General features: G+C 47.4%; 1 protein-coding gene across 1 annotated transcript; it reads left to right on the top strand.

The window, feature by feature from the left end:
* Positions 1–7,183: 7,183 nt before the first annotated feature.
* On the top strand, positions 7,184–16,018 carry mlnr (motilin receptor). The gene is made up of 3 exons (XM_021588563.3): positions 7,184–7,471; positions 7,599–8,190; positions 15,684–16,018. Exons 1-3 carry the CDS (start codon positions 7,283–7,285, stop codon positions 16,016–16,018), a joined length of 1,116 nt encoding a protein of 371 aa, XP_021444238.3. The 5' UTR covers positions 7,184–7,282.
* Positions 16,019–17,389: the final 1,371 nt, after the last annotated feature.

Consider the following 17,389-nt stretch of genomic DNA (forward strand, 5'->3'; position numbering starts at 1 on the left):
AGTAGTTCCCATCCTTTTTCAGGTAAATTACCACCAAGTACATTTTACTTGGCCCACAGAGTACCCCTGAAGTACCCCATCTTGCACATTTTACCAGTAAGCCTATGATCTCATGAGTCTTCCCATGTACCCACTGTGGCTAGACTAGGTACCCCCAGTGGTCTTAGTACCCGCTGGTTGGGGGAAACTGTGTTAAATGATACAGGAACTGTCGTGGAGGGTTTTTTTGCGGGAGAGGGGGGGGGGGGCTGGAAGGGAAGAGCTTTTAAACTGTTTGGCAGGTTGTTTTGGAGTGGTCAGAACAGAAGGTTTTAAAAACCTCCACACGTTTACAGATTCTCCCCTTTGACTAGTCTGTCGTAAAGAACACGATGACTGTACCTGGGGCCAAAGACTGACACTAGGAGCAGTTTAGGGAAGTGAGTTGGCCGGGGTCTGACTGGGATCAGAAATTGTCCCAGGTATTTCTGACTCCCAAGCCTTTTTATCACCTCAAAGCGCCCCCCGTTTCTCCCTTTCCACACCCCCTGTTTATTAAACACCAATGAAGACCGGCCCACTGGGCTTAGAATGGACCGGCCCATCTGGCGATTTGCCCAAACTTCCCTTTGTCCATCCTAGTCCACCCCTAGGAGTTGGGGATGCCGATGCTGCTTTTCGGTCATGCTCCAGCCAGCTACGACACATCTTCACACATGTCCCAATGCGAACATCTGCCACCTGATAAGTCAGCAGTTCTGTTCTGCTACCGAGTACACAGTGGCCATTTTAATGGCTTTTTGAGAGATGTCTCGTTAGAAAATTAGCAATGAGGGGAAAGACAAAGATCTGTGTTCAAATTAGCCTTGTAACTACTTAATGTGGCAAATAAATGACACGCGTACATCATTTATGCGGTAAAGATATCGTGACACATCACACATTCCCCTGACAGTCGATTAGCAGAGGACACACGGAGAAAAGGCTCAAGCCGAGCCAGGGAGACATGATGGTTGTGTTAGCCTAGCCAGGGAGACATGATGGTTGTGTTAGCCTAGCCAGGGAGACATGATGGTTGTGTTAGCCGAGCCAGGGAGACATGATGGTTGTGTTAGCCGAGCCAGGGAGACATGATGGTTGTTAGCCGAGCCAGGGAGACATGATGGTTGTGTTAGCCGAGCCAGGGAGACATGATGGTTGTGTAAGCCGAGCCAGGGAGACATGATGGTTGTGTTAGCCGAGCCAGGGAGACATGATGGTTGTGTAAGCCGAGCCAGGGAGACATGATGGTTGTGTAAGCCGAGCCAGGGAGACATGATGGTTGTGTTAGCCGAGCCAGGGAGACATGATGGTTGTGTAAGCCGAGCCAGGGAGACATCATAGTTGTGTAAGCCGAGCCAGGGAGACATGATGGTTGTGTTAGCCTAGCCAGGGAGACATGATGGTTGTGTTAGCCGAGCCAGGGAGACATGATGGTTGTGTAAGCCGAGCCAGGGAGACATCATAGTTGTGTAAGCCTAGCCAGGGAGACATGATGGTTGTGTAAGCCGAGCTAGGGAGACATCATAGTTGTGTAAGCCGAGCCAGGGAGACATGATGGTTGTGTTAGCTTAGCCAGGGAGACATGATGGTTGTGTTAGCCGAGCCAGGGAGACATGATGGTTGTGTTAGCCGAGCCAGGGAGACATGATGGTTGTGTTAGCTTAGCCAGGGAGACATGATGGTTGTGTTAGCCGAGCCAGGGAGACATGATGGTTGTGTTAGCCGAGCCAGGGAGACATGATGGTTGTGTTAGCTTAGCCAGGGAGACATGAACAACACACACGTTCATTCATTCCTCTGTTTATGGAGTGATGAAGGGGAGAGGTTTTGGGGGAAAGGGACAAACACGTTCGACCTGTCGAAGAGGTGGGGGGGGGGTCCGGCCTGTCGAGCGGAGAAACAGAATCCTTCCCCCTGGAGAGTCATTCCTGGTCAACTAGTGAGGTCAGTGACAAGCTAGGAGTCATGGGGGTTGTGTGGGGACACCCACAAACATGGCAAAATGCCAACCTGAAACTAGACGGGGGGGGGGGGGGGGGGGGTCAGAAGAGAGAGAACAAACTGTGTTGCATGGCCCCGTTCATAAAGCTGTGTTCCTGGTTGTTGCTGTGTTGCTGGTTGTAACTGTGTTCCTGGTTGTAGCTGTGTTGCTGGTTGTAGCTGTGTTGCATGGCCCCGTTCATAAAGCTGTGTTCCTGGTTGTTGCTGTGTTGCTGGTTGTAACTGTGTTCCTGGTTGTAGCTGTGTTGCTGGTTGTAGCAGTGTTGCTGGTTGTAACTGTGTTGCTGGTTGTAGCTGTGTTGCTGGTTTTAACTGTGTTGCTGGTTGTTACTGTGTTCCTGGTTGTACTGTGTTGCATGGCCCTGTTCATAAAGCTGTGTTCCTGGTTGTAGCTGTGTTCCTGGTTGTAGCAGTGTTGCTGGTTGTAACTGTGTTGCTGGTTGTAGCTGTGTTGCTGGTTTTAACTGTGTTTCTGGTTGTTACTGTGTTCCTGGTTGTACTGTGTTGCATGGCCCTGTTCATAAAGCTGTGTTCCTGGTTGTAGCTGTGTTCCTGGTTGTAGCTGTGTTGCTGGTTGTAGCTGTGTTGCTGGTTGTAACTGTGTTGCTGGTTGTAGCTGTGTTGCATGGCCCTGTTCATAAAGCTGTGTTCCTGGTTGTAGCTGTGTTCCTGGTTGTAACGTTGTTGCATGGCCCTGTTCATAAAGCTGTGTTCCTGGTTGTAGCTGTGTTCCTGGTTGTAGCTGTGTTGCTGGTTGTAGCTGTGTTGCTGGTTGTAACTGTGTTGCATGGCCCTGTTCATAAAGCTGTGTTCCTGGTTGTAACTGTGTTGTATGGCCCTGTTCATAAAGCTGTGTTCCTGGTTGTAGCTGTGTTCCTGGTTGTAGCAGTGTTGCTGGTTGTAGCTGTGTTGCTGGTTGTAGCTGTGTTGCTGGTTGTAGCTGTGTTGCTGGTTGTAACTGTGTTGCTGGTTGTAGCTGTGTTGCATGGCCCTGTTCATAAAGCTGTGTTCCTGGTTGTAGCTGTGTTCCTGGTTGTAACGTTGTTGCATGGCCCTGTTCATAAAGCTGTGTTGCTGGTTGTAACTGTGTTGCTGGTTGTAACTGTGTTGCTGGTTGTAGCTGTGTTGCATGGCCCTGTTCATAAAGCTGTGTTCCTGGTTGTAGCTGTGTTGCTGGTTGTAACTGTGTTGCATGGCCCTGTTCATAAAGCTGTGTTCCTGGTTGTAGCTGTGTTGCTGGTTGTAGCTGTGTTGCTGGTTGTAGCTGTGTTGCTGGTTGTAGCTGTGTTGCTGGTTGTAACTGTGTTGCATGGCCCTGTTCATAAAGCTGTGTTCCTGGTTGTAACTGTGTTGCTGGTTGTAGCTGTGTTCCTGGTTGTAACTGTGTTGCATGGCCCTGTTCATAAAGCTGTGTTCCTGGTTGTAGCTGTGTTCCTGGTTGTAGCTGTGTTGCTGGTTGTAGCTGTGTTCCTGGTTGTAACTGTGTTGCATGGCCCTGTTCATAAAGCTGTGTTGCTGGTTGTAGCTGTGTTCCTGGTTGTAACTGTGTTGCATGGCCCTGTTCATAAAGCTGTGTTCCTGGTTGTAATATATTCCCTTTAAGAATCAAAAGCTGCTGGGAGTGTATGAGCTGCTATTTGATTGGTCCTGGTGCTCTCCCCATGCCCTTCCATCTGATTGGTCCTGGTGCTCTCCCCATGCCCTTCCATCTGATTGGTCCTGGTGCTCTCCCCATGCCCTTCCATCTGATTGGTCCTGGTGCTCTCCCCATGCCCTTCCATCTGATTGGTCCTGGTGCTCTCCCCATGCCCTTCCATCTGATTGGTCCTGGTGCTCTCCCCATGCCCTTCCATCTGATTGGTCCTGGTGCTCTCCCCATGCCCTTCCATCTGATTGGTCCTGGTGCTCTCCCCATGCCCTTCCATCTGATTGGTCCTGGTGCTCTCCCCATGCCCTTCCATCTGATTGGTCCTGGTGCTCTCCTCATGCCCTTCCATCTGATTGGTCCTGGTGCTCTCCTCAGGCCCTTCCATCTGATTGGTCCTGGTGCTCTCCCCATGCCCTTCCATCGTATTGTTTTTCCTCATATGTTACGTTCCATCAGCTTTGACTGATCATTTCCTGCCGCTGAAATGACTGGTTGCGTCATACCTGTTGGTACATGTTGTGGACGCATGCAAAATAGCACAGGTACACAGAAGAGGATGCTATTGGGTCCGCAGCCGGGGTTCTTCTCACGTGTCTACGAGGCCCCGGTGAAGATGTGTGCCCACGAGGCCCCGGTGAAGATGTGTGCCCACGAGGCCCCGGTGAAGATGTGTGCCTACGAGGCCCCGGTGAAGATGTGTGCCTACGAGGCCCCGGTGAAGATGTGTGTCTACGAGGCCCCGGTGAAGATGTGTGTCTACGAGGCCCCGGTGAAGATGTGTGCCTACGAGGCCCCGGTGAAGATGTGTGTCCACGAGGCCCCGGTGAAGATGTGTGTCTACGAGGCCCCGGTGAAGATGTGTGTCTACGAGGCCCCGGTGAAGATGTGTGCCTACGAGGCCCCGGTGAAGATGTGTGTCTACGAGGCCCCGGTGAAGATATGTGTCCACGAGGCCCCGGTGAAGATGTGTGTCCACGAGGCCCCGGTGAAGATATGTGTCTACGAGGCCCCGGTGAAGATGTGTGTCCACGAGGCCCCGGTGAAGATGTGTGTCTACGAGGCCCCGGTGAAGATGTGTGTCTACGAGGCCCCGGTGAAGATGTGTGTCTACGAGGCCCCGGTGAAGATGTGTGTCTACGAGGCCCCGGTGAAGATGTGTGCCTACTTAATTTGTCCCATTTTCCATTCAGCCTCCCCAAATAGATTCTAGTAACACCAACCAATACAGACGGACAGTTCACCAAACACACATCACTCACTGTCGTTTTCATACAGACGTTATCGTTGCTCTCATGAAGCATATATTTATCCTTTCCATTTTCATCAAGACATGTTCACTTGAGTTTTTTTGTACAATATTTTAACTTTATAGTCTGTTAAAATAACATACATTCAGTTTGTTTTAATGATTTAAGTATTTGAACCAAATAAAACATTCGTAACACTCCCTCTCCATATCTGCCCCCCTCTCCATCTCTGCCCCCCTCTCCATCTCTGCCCCCCTCTCCATCTCTGCCTCTCTCCATCTCTGCCTCTCTCCATCTCTGCCTCTCTCCATCTCTGCCTCTCTCCATCTCTGCCTCTCTCCATCTCTGCCCCCCTCTCCATCTCTGCCTCTCTCCATCTCTGCCTCTCTCCATGTCTGTCTCTCTCCATATCTGCCTCTCTCCATCTCTGCCCCCCTCTCCATCTCTGCCTCTCTCCATCTCTGCCTCTCTCCATCTCTGCCTCTTTCCATCTCTGCCTCTCTCCATCTCTGCCTCTCTCCATCTCTGCCTCTCTCCATCTCTCTCCCTCTCCCTTTCTCTCTCATCTCTCTCCCTCTCTCTCTCATCTCTCTCCCTCTCTATCTCTCTCATCTCTCTCCCTCTCTATCTCTCTCCTCCCTCTTTCCCCCATCTCTCTCCTCCCTCTCTCCATCTCCCTCATCCGCCCCTTCATTATTTGACACACACACACACACACACACACACACACACACACACACACACACACACACACACACACACACACACACACACACACATGCAGCAACTGCCCCTGTCACTCTGCCTGCAGAGGAGGAGTTGTGATCGAGCTCCATCCCTCTTCAGACCTCCTCTCTCCCTTCTACACACACGGCACCAGGGACAGAGAACCCACTCTAAGGACCAGAGAGTATAGAACACACAAGAGGATTCACTTCAGACCTCCTCTCTCCCCTTCTACACACACGGCACCAGAGAGTGTAGAACACACAAGAGGATTCACTTCAGACCTCTCTTCCTTCTACACACACGGCACCAGGGACAGAGGAGAACCCACTCTAAGGACCAGAGAGTGTAGAACACACAAGAGGATTCACTTCAGACCTCTCTCCCTTCTACACACACGGCACCAGGGACAGAGAACCCACTCTAAGGACCAGAGAGTGTAGAACACACAAGAGGATTCACTTCAGACCTCCTCTCTCCCCTTCTACACACACGGCACCAGGGACAGAGAAGCCACTCTAAGGACCAGAGAGTATAGAACACACAAGAGGATTCACTTCAGACCTCCTCTCTCCCCTTCTACACACACGGCACCAGGGACAGAGAAGCCACTCTAAGGACCAGAGAGTATAGAACACACAAGAGGATTCAATTCAGACCTCCTCTCTCCCCTTCTACACACACGGCACCAGGGACAGAGAAGCCACTCTAAGGACCAGAGAGTATAGAACACACAAGAGGATTCACTTCAGAGGTAAAGAAGATTATCTCATCGTTGGTTTTCTTATCCCTGTTTGGCCTCTTCACATTTTCATTACTTGTTGATTTATAATGCCGGTGAGTTTTAATATTAATAATGTATTGATCAATCATGCTGAGATTTAAAAATATATGTTTTTCAACAGAGACCTGTTCCTTAGGAAGACATGTCTCTCTCTCTCTCTCTGAGTCTGTCTCTGTCTTTGTCTGTCTCTGACTGTCTCTCTCTGCCTGTCTCTCTGCATGTCTCTCTCTCTCTGCCTGTCTCTCTGCCTCGCTGCTTGTCTGTCTGTCTCTCTCTCTGCGTGTCTGTCTTTGTCTCTCTCTCTGCGTGTCTGTCTTTGTCTGTCTCTGAATGTCTCTCTCTCTCTCTGCTTGTCTCTCTGTCTCGCTGCTTGTCTGTCTGTCTTTGTCTGTCTCTGACTGTCTGTCTCTCTCTCTGCCTGTCTCTCTGTCTCGCTGCTTGTCTGTCTGTCTTTGTCTGTCTCTGACTGTCTTTTTGCCTGTCTCTTCCCTCTCTCTCTCTTTTGTCCTCTCTCTCTCTCTCATCTCGCTTTTCTCTCTCTCCTTTCCTCTCTCTCCCTCCTTTCCTCTCTCTCCCTCCTTTTCTCTCCCTCTCTCTCTCCTTTCCTCTCTCTCTCTCTCTCCTTTCCTCTCTCTCTCCTTTCCTCTCTCTCTCTCCTTTCCTCTCTCTCTCTCTCTCTCTCCTTTCCTCTCTCTCTCTCTCTCTCCTTTCCTCTCTCTCTCTCTCCTTTCCTCTCTCTCTCCCTCCTTTCCTCTCTCTCTCTCCTTTCCTCTCTATCTCTCTCTCCTTTCCCCCCTCTCTCTCTCTCTCTCCTTTCCTCTCTCCTGTAGCCAGTCAGTCTCTCCCGGTGCCCTGATGCCGTGGTCCAGACCCCAGTCGGAGCTCCTCCCTCCCCCCCGGCCTGCGAACAACATGGAGATAGATGACCCGCACTACGAAGGCTCTCTGTTCCCCACCTCCACCCTCATCCCTGTTACCGTCATCTGTATCCTCCTCTTCCTGGTCGGCGTGTTGGGAAACAGCATGACCATCCTCATCATCCAGGTAAGGAAGTGGGTTAGAGAACCAGGAAATGGGGGAAGGACGACATGTCAGACAGGTCTGGAGTGGACCGGCAATTTTAAGGATGAAAGGATTAATTAAATATTCGTGTTCTTCTTCTTCCCCCTAGCGCTTCAAGGATATGAAGACCACCACTAACCTGTACCTGTCCTCAATGGCTGTGTCCGACCTCCTCATCTTCCTCTGCCTGCCCTTTGACCTCTACCGTCTGTGGAAGTACGTCCCCTGGTTGTTTGGGGAGGTGGTGTGTCGTCTGTTTCACTACGTCAATGAGGCCTGTACGTACGCCACCATCCTCCACATCACCGCCCTCAGCATGGAGCGATACCTGGCCATCTGTTTCCCCCTCAGAGCTAAAGTTGTGGTGACCAAACGCAGGGTGCAGTACATCATTGTGGCTCTCTGGACTTTTGCTCTGCTCTCTGCTGCCCCCATGCTGTTTCTGGTAGGTGTGGAGTATGACAACGACACACACCCGGACTACAGTACGAGACAGTGTAAACATACCAACTATGCCATCAGGTCAGGGCAGCTGCACACAATGATCTGGGTCTCCACTACGTATTTCTTCTGTCCCATGTTCTGCCTGGTTTTCCTGTACGGCTCCATTGGACGGACTCTGTGGAAGAGTAAGAACGACCTGCAGGGTCCCAACGCCATGGCCCGGAAGAGGTCGCATAGACAGACCGTCAAAATACTGGGTGAGTGACCGTCAAGATATAACCCTCTGTTTTTATACTAGAATGTGAGTGTACTGGGGATAGGCATCATTTCAAGTGTTTTTGAAGACTTTGCCTACAAGAGAAAATTATGCTACTTGAAACATATACATTAAACATTATATGAATTAATTATTTATTATTATTATTATGAATTAATTATTTATTAATTATTATTATAATAAACATTATATTAACTACAGTTATAAGTATTATCACAGTTTATATTACATTTGGTTTAATATACTATTAATTCTAGGTCCGTCTCCATAGTGTGTACAGTCCGTCTCCATAGTGTGTACAGTCTGTCTACATAGTGTGTACAGTCTGTCTCCATAGTGTGTACAGTCTGTCTCCATAGTGTGTACAGTCTGTCTCCATAGTGTGTACAGTCTGTCTCCATAGTGTGTACAGTCCGTCTCCATAGTGTGTACAGTCTGTCTCCATAGTGTGTACAGTCTGTCTCCATAGTGTGTGTACAGTCCGTCTCCATAGTGTGTACAGTCTGTCTCCATAGTGTGTACAGTCTGTCTCCATAGTGTGTACAGTCCGTCTCCATAGTGTGTACAGTCCGTCTCCATAGTGTGTACAGTCTGTCTCCATAGTGTGTGTACAGTCTGTCTCCATAGTGTGTACAGTCTGTCTCCATAGTGTGTGTACAGTCCGTCTCCATAGTGTGTACAGTCTGTCTCCATAGTGTGTACAGTCTGTCTCCATAGTGTGTACAGTCCGTCTCCATAGTGTGTACAGTCCGTCTCCATAGTGTGTACAGTCCGTCTCCATAGTGTGTACAGTCCGTCTCCATAGTGTGTACAGTCCGTCTCCATAGTGTGTACAGTCCGTCTCCATAGTGTGTACAGTCTGTCTCCATAGTGTGTACAGTCCGTCTCCATAGTGTGTACAGTCCGTCTCCATAGTGTGTGTACAGTCCGTCTCCATAGTGTGTACAGTCCGTCTCCATAGTGTGTACAGTCTGTCTCCATAATGTGTACAGTCCGTCTCCATAGTGTGTACAGTCCGTCTCCATAGTGTGTACAGTCTGTCTCCATAGTGTGTACAGTCCGTCTCCATAGTGTGTACAGTCCGTCTCCATAGTGTGTGTACAGTCCGTCTCCATAGTGTGTACAGTCTGTCTCCATAGTGTGTACAGTCTGTCTCCATAGTGTGTACAGTCTGTCTCCATAGTGTGTACAGTCCGTCTCCATAGTGTGTACAGTCCGTCTCCATAGTGTGTACAGTCCGTCTCCATAGTGTGTACAGTCTGTCTCCATAGTGTGTACAGTCTGTCTCCATAGTGTGTGTACAGTCTGTCTCCATAGTGTGTGTACAGTCCGTCTCCATAGTGTGTACAGTCCGTCTCCATAGTGTGTACAGTCCGTCTCCATAGTGTGTACAGTCCGTCTCCATAGTGTGTACAGTCCGTCTCCATAGTGTGTACAGTCCGTCTCCATAGTGTGTGTACAGTCCGTCTCCATAGTGTGTACAGTCTGTCTCCATAGTGTGTACAGTCTGTCTCCATAGTGTGTACAGTCTGTCTCCATAGTGTGTACAGTCCGTCTCCATAGTGTGTACAGTCCGTCTCCATAGTGTGTACAGTCCGTCTCCATAGTGTGTACAGTCTGTCTCCATAGTGTGTACAGTCTGTCTCCATAGTGTGTGTACAGTCTGTCTCCATAGTGTGTGTACAGTCCGTCTCCATAGTGTGTACAGTCCGTCTCCATAGTGTGTACAGTCCGTCTCCATAGTGTGTACAGTCCGTCTCCATAGTGTGTACAGTCTGTCTCCATAGTGTGTACAGTCCGTCTCCATAGTGTGTGTACAGTCCGTCTCCATAGTGTGTGTACAGTCTGTCTACATAGTGTGTGTACAGTCTGTCTCCATAGTGTGTACAGTCTGTCTCCATAGTGTGTACAGTCTGTCTCCATAGTGTGTACAGTCTGTCTCCATAGTGTGTACAGTCTGTCTCCATAGTGTGTACAGTCCGACTCCATAGTGTGTGTACAGTCCGTCTCCATAGTGTGTGTACAGTCTGTCTCCATAGTGTGTACAGTCCGTCTCCATAGTGTGTACAGTCTGTCTCCATAGTGTGTACAGTCTGTCTCCATAGTGTGTACAGTCTGTCTCCATAGTGTGTACAGTCTGTCTCCATAGTGTGTGTACAGTCTGTCTCCATAGTGTGTGTACAGTCCGTCTCCATAGTGTGTACAGTCCGTCTCCATAGTGTGTACAGTCCGTCTCCATAGTGTGTACAGTCCGTCTCCATAGTGTGTACAGTCCGTCTCCATAGTGTGTACAGTCCGTCTCCATAGTGTGTACAGTCCGTCTCCATAGTGTGTACAGTCCGTCTCCATAGTGTGTACAGTCCGTCTCCATAGTGTGTACAGTCCGTCTCCATAGTGTGTACAGTCTGTCTCCATAGTGTGTGTACAGTCTGTCTCCATAGTGTGTACAGTCCGTCTCCATAGTGTGTACAGTCCGTCTCCATAGTGTGTACAGTCCGTCTCCATAGTGTGTACAGTCTGTCTCCATAGTGTGTACAGTCCGTCTCCATAGTGTGTACAGTCTGTCTCCATAGTGTGTACAGTCTGTCTCCATAGTGTGTACAGTCTGTCTCCATAGTGTGTGTACAGTCCGTCTCCATAGTGTGTACAGTCCGTCTCCATAGTGTGTACAGTCTGTCTCCATAGTGTGTACAGTCCGTCTCCATAGTGTGTACAGTCCGTCTCCATAGTGTGTACAGTCCGTCTCCATAGTGTGTACAGTCTGTCTCCATAGTGTGTACAGTCTGTCTCCATAGTGTGTGTACAGTCTGTCTCCATAGTGTGTGTACAGTCCGTCTCCATAGTGTGTACAGTCTGTCTCCATAGTGTGTACAGTCCGTCTCCATAGTGTGTACAGTCTGTCTCCATAGTGTGTACAGTCTGTCTCCATAGTGTGTGTACAGTCCGTCTCCATAGTGTGTGTACAGTCTGTCTCCATAGTGTGTACAGTCCGTCTCCATAGTGTGTGTACAGTCCGTCTCCATAGTGTGTGTACAGTCCGTCTCCATAGTGTGTACAGTCCGTCTCCATAGTGTGTACAGTCCGTCTCCATAGTGTGTACAGTCTGTCTCCATAGTGTGTACAGTCCGTCTCCATAGTGTGTGTACAGTCCGTCTCCATAGTGTGTACAGTCCGTCTCCATAGTGTGTACAGTCTGTCTCCATAGTGTGTGTACAGTCTGCCTCCATAGTGTGTGTACAGTCTGTCTCCATAGTGTGTACAGTCCGTCTCCATAGTGTGTACAGTCGTCTCCATAGTGTGTACAGTCCGTCTCCATAGTGTGTACAGTCCGTCTCCATAGTGTGTACAGTCTGTCTCCATAGTGTGTGTACAGTCTGTCTCCATAGAGTGCATACGCTGTCCGTCAAGAAGTCGAAAAGAGTTTTCTATTTCCAGCATGTAATTATGTCAGGGATCAACACAGCCACGACCTCTGCAGACAGAATAACAGCAAAGTAGCTGCATTTGGATTCGTTTTAAAGCTGTTTTCTAGAGACGTTAATTTGGATACATCCATAACAATGAGCTGATGACGTTAAATTCATCCTGGCATAGTGTGCCATCTCGTCAACACTGTCCATTAGGACGAGATCACTTTGAATATTAAACACTAGGCTAGAAGCTAGCTAAACAGTTTGTTGCTAGTAAAACAACCGAATGAAAAGAATAGCAGTTGCTGAAAACAGCTGGTTAAACTAGTAATGGGGAAGGATTTGACCAGCCGTGCTTCTACACCTGCATTGCTTGCTGTTTGGGGGGTTTTAGGCTGGGTTTCTGTACAGCACTTTGATATATCAGCTGATGTAAGAAGGGCTATATAAATACATTAGAGTTGATTTGATGGAGTGGAACTGGCCGACCGCGGAGCTGCATTATTTTCCAGAGAAAAGCCACGGGTTGATTATCTCTTTTTATACCATGACTATAATTTAATAACACGAGATATATGTTCATCATTTGCTACTAGAAATGTGTTCAACCATTGAAGTAGCTAGCAAGTTGACTAGACCGCTACGGTAGTTGCCGTGGTAACCAAACCGACTTCTTAGTTCATCTAACCAAACCATCCGTCCTAACAGTACAAATTTAAACCGTCCCCTCGCCCATACCCGGGCGCGAACCAGGGACCTTCTGCACACATCAACAGTCACCCTCGAAGCATCGTTACCCATCGCTCCACAAAAGCCGCGGCCCTTGCAGAGCAAAGGGGGAACCACTACTTCAAGGTCTCAGAGCAAGTGACGTCACTGATTGAAACGCTATTTAGCGCCCACGCTAACTAAGCTAGCCGTTTCACATCCGTTACACTTGTTATTATGAAAATATAATAATTCAACCATGCCAATAATGTTTTCTATTAGACTTCTGCTTTCAAAAGCAGCTCAAACACAGACCAAGTAACAATGCATCTATAGCCTTTTAAATCTACTATGAAAATGTACCATGGTTTATTTCGATATAGTTTTTGGTTTAACAACACCCCCATCCATGCTTAATATATCCTCCAAACATCTCGGGCATTATCACTTTTATACAACGGATTACCAACATATTCATACAATACTGGACATATTTCCATTAACTTTATTTCGATGAATTTATTCCTATTATTTCATCCTTCCACAAGATTACAGTCCTGAAACAAATATCGGGTTGCTTTGCTGTTCTGGCTGCGCTGTTTTAACGTGACTGTAAATGAACCGTAGTTGGCAGGCGACGGTTAATAACGTAGTCAACCAGCATGGCAATATGGAACATTTCAAAACGAACGACTGGGTCCATAGAAACAGAACAGAAAAGACTTAACAACCGGGTCGTGTTTCTTGTAACCGAACTGATAGAAAGAAGGACCAGTCGGCCTCGGTAGCAACCCTAGATTTGTGTCGGGACTATATCTCGTGGAAGGATGAAGAAATAGTATAGATTAATTAATCATTATTTTAATATGTTGGTAACCCGTTGTATAAAAGTGATAATGCCCTCGAAGTCGATGTTTGGAGGATATATTGGCATGGCTGTGACGAAGTCGTGGGCCAGCAAACCGTGCCAATATATCCTCCAAACACGCCTTCTCTGGCATTATCACTTAGAATGCCCTTAAAGCCAATCAGAAGCGAGTATTCAACAATACCATGGTATAACTGGTTTTAATGTCCATTCTAGAATGCCCTTCTAGCCAATCAGAAACGAGTATTCAACAATACCATGGTATAACTGGTTTTAATGTCCATTCTAGAATGCCCTTAAAGCCAATCAGAAATTAGCATTCAACAATGCTGTAGTATAAGTTCGTTTTTAATGTCAGAACAAAACCCTGATGGTATTAACAGTTCACGGCAAGGAGAAAGACCGCGTGTGACCTAATAATGACTCTAAAAGCCTGTTTTAGGAGAATAAATGATGTCCATTGATCGCCTACGTAGCCAATCAACTTGATTTGTAGTCCTTGATTTGTAGTCCTGTCATGTTCTAATGGAATCGTGAATCACGTGTGTTCATTTAATAGCCTGTCAATATTTACTGTGTCTGCTTCTATATGAATTAGCTAGACAACCACAGTGCACGGCAGATACCATGTCGCCAACTTTTTCAGTCCCCAAATTGGATTGTCATCAAAGGGACTCATTATTCAGAGATAATGGGGATTTTCATGACCTTGTTGCTCTAATTCACCGCCTTTCCAACAGAGTATAGGTAACATGACAGCCGCTGTCACATAGCTCATACACTGTATATGCAAAAGTATGGAAATGTCTAAGAGCAATAATGACTCAGCCACGAAGTGGTAGACCACACTAGCTCACAGAACGGGACCGCAAAGTGCTGTCCTCAGTTGCAACTCTCACTACCGAGTTCCAAACTGGCTCTGGAAGCAACTTCAGAACAACAACTGTTTGTCGGGAGCTTCATGAAATGGGTTTCCATGGCCGAGCAGCCGCACACAAGCCTAAGATCACCATGAGCAATGCCAAGCATCGACTGGAGTGGTGTAAAGCTTGCCGCCATTAGGCTCTGGAGCAGTGGAAACGTGTTCTCTGGAGTGATGAATCACACTTCATCATCTGGCAGTCCGAAGGACTTATCTGGGTTTGGTGGATGCCAGGAGAACACTACCTGTCCCAATGCATAGTGCCAACTGTAAAGTTTGGTGGAGGAGGAATAATGGTCTGGGGCTGTTTTTCATGGTTCGGGCTCCTTAGATCCAGTGAAGGGAAATCTTAACGCTACAGCATACAATGACATTCTAGATGTTCTTGTGGCTGAATGGAAGCAAGGCACCGCAGCAACGTTCCAACATCTAGTGGAAAGCCTTCCCAGAAGAGTGGAGGCTGTTATAGCAGCAATGTACCAACATCTAGTGGAAAGCCTTCCCAGAAGAGTGGAGGCTGTTATAGCAGCAATGTTCCAACATCTAGTGGGGAAGCCTTCCCAGAAGAGTGGAGGCTGTTATAGCAGCAATGTACCAACATCTAGTGGAAAGCCTTCCCAGAAGAGTGGAGGCTGTTATAGCAGCAATGTACCAACATCTAGTGGAAAGCCTTCCCAGAAGAGTGGAGGCTGTTATAGCAGCAATGTTCCAACATCTAGTGGGGAAGCCTTCCCAGAAGAGTGGAGGCTGTTATAGCAGCAATGTTCCAACATCTAGTGGGGAAGCCTTCCCAGGAGAGTGGAGGCTGTTATAGCAGCAATGTTCCAACATCTAGTGGGGAAGCCTTCCCAGAAGAGTGGGGGCTGTTATAGCAGTAATGTTCCAACATCTAGTGGAAAGCCTTCCCAGAAGAGTGGAGGCTGTTATAGCAGTAATGTTCCAACATCTACTGGAAAACCTTCCCAGAAGTGTGGAGGTTGTTATAGCTGGAAGGAGGGGGGACGAACTCCATATTAATGCCCATGATTTTGTAATGAGATGTTTGACACGTAGGTGTCCACTTTAGGTCAAGTAGTTTATATCCCTCTAGTGCTCCTCAATCTCAGTGAAATGTCTGACCATCACATGCATATATTTAGAGAGATTGGAAACTCTTGTTGGAATCTGTGGACAGGCACGGTTTAAGTTTTTAAGTCCACAGGTATCCATTTTTTTCATATAAATGACAAATCGTCCCATCACTTTCAAGTTCAAATATGTATGGTGTACCACAAGGATCAGTTCTGGGCCCTTTTACCTTTTATTATGGAACCACTTGGTTGCATAGCTCAAACCCTACCACTATCATCTTTGTCTCTCTCTCTCTATTTCTCTCTCTTTCTTTCTCTCTCTCTCTTTCTCTCTTTCTCTTTCTTTCTCTCTCTTTCTCTTTCTTTCTCTCTCTTTCTGTAGGCCGTCATTGTAAATAAGAATTTGTTCTTAACTGACTTGTCTAGTTAAATAAAGGTTAAATAAAGGTTAAATTAATGTTTCATTTCTCTCATTCCTCCCTCATCCCCCACCAGTGATGGTAGTCCTGGCGTTTGTGATCTGTTGGCTGCCCTATCATATCGGCCGTAGCCTGTTTGCCCAGGTGGATGACTACGAGGAGGCAAAACTGAGCCAGGACTTCAACATAGGCTCCATGGTCCTCTGTTACCTCAGCGCCTCCATCAACCCTGTCCTCTACAACCTCATGTCCAGGAAGTACCGCGCCGCCGCGCGCCGCCTCTTCCTGCTTAGACACGAGCCCCACCCCCGACGCTATGGTAACAACAACCATCGACCAACCGGACAGAGACAACAGCTGTCCCTCAAAGAAGAAACCACCACACTGAACGATACCATGATCGGAGTGTAGGAGGTTGGTAAGGACAGTGCCATGACCTCTAACCTCCCCAGTTTGGAAAGAAGTGTCTGGTGCAGGAGATGACATCCACTACAGTCACACTACAACACTATGTAGTATCCAGTACAGTCACACTACAACACTATGTAGTATCCAGTACAGTCACACTACAACACTATGTAGTATCCAGTACAGTCACACTACAACACTATGTAGTATCCAGTACAGTCACACTACAACACTATGTAGTATCCAGTAGTCACACTACAACACTATGTAGTATCCAGTACAGTCACACTACAACACTATGTAGTGTCCAGTACAGTCACACTACAACACTATGTAGTATCCAGTACAGTCACACTACAACACTATGTAGTATCCAGTAGTCACACTACAACACTATGTAGTATCCAGTACAGTCACACTACAACACTATGTAGTATCCAGTACAGTCACACTACAACACTATGTAGTATCCAGTACAGTCACACTACAACACTATGTAGTATCCAGTACAGTCACACTACAACACTATGTAGTATCCAGTACAGTCACACTACAACACTATGTAGTATCCAGTACAGCCACACTACAACACTATGTAGTGTCCAGTACAGTCACACTACAACACTATGTAGTATCCAGTACAGTCACACTACAACACTATGTAGTATCCAGTACAGTCACACTACAACACTATGTAGTATCCAGTACAGTCACACTACAACACTATGTAGTATCCAGTACAGTCACACTACAACACTATGTAGTATCCAGTACAGCCACACTACAACACTATGTAGTGTCCAGTACAGCCACACTACAACACTATGTAGTATCCAGCCCAGCCACACTACAACACTATGTAGTATCCAGCCCAGCCACACTACAACACTATGTAGTATCCAGGACAGCCACACTACAACACTATGTAGTATCCAGTACAGTCACACTACAACACTATGTAGTATCCAGTACAGTCACACTACAACACTATGTAGTACCCAGTACAGTCACACTACAGCACTATGTAGTATCCAGTACAGTCACACTACAACACTATGTAGTATCCAGTACAGCCACACTACAACACTATGTAGTATCCAGTACAGTCACACTACAACACTATGTAGTATCCAGTACAGTCACACTACAACACTATGTAGTACCCAGTACAGTCACACTACAGCACTATGTAGTATCCAGTACAGTCACACTACAACACTATGTAGTATCCAGTACAGCCACACTACAACACTATGTAGTATCCAGTACAGCCACACTACAACACTATGTAGTATCCAGTACAGTCACACTACAACACTATGTAGTACCCAGTACAGTCACACTACAGCACTATGTAGTATCCAGTACAGTCAC

Source organism: Oncorhynchus mykiss, chromosome 27, assembly GCF_057628025.1.
Source record: "Oncorhynchus mykiss isolate SJ-2025 chromosome 27, ASM5762802v1, whole genome shotgun sequence".
Classification (NCBI taxonomy): Eukaryota; Metazoa; Chordata; class Actinopteri; order Salmoniformes; family Salmonidae; genus Oncorhynchus; species Oncorhynchus mykiss.

Excerpts from the sequence above, each read along its gene's own strand:
- mlnr (XM_021588563.3), top strand. The coding sequence starts at position 7,283 with ATGCCGTGGTCCAGACCCCAGTCGGAGCTCCTCCCTCCCCCCCGGCCT. Across the intron at positions 7,472-7,598 it reads TGACCATCCTCATCATCCAG|CGCTTCAAGGATATGAAGAC; the intron begins GTAAGGAAGTGG and ends TCTTCCCCCTAG. Across the intron at positions 8,191-15,683 it reads ACAGACCGTCAAAATACTGG|TGATGGTAGTCCTGGCGTTT; the intron begins GTGAGTGACCGT and ends ATCCCCCACCAG.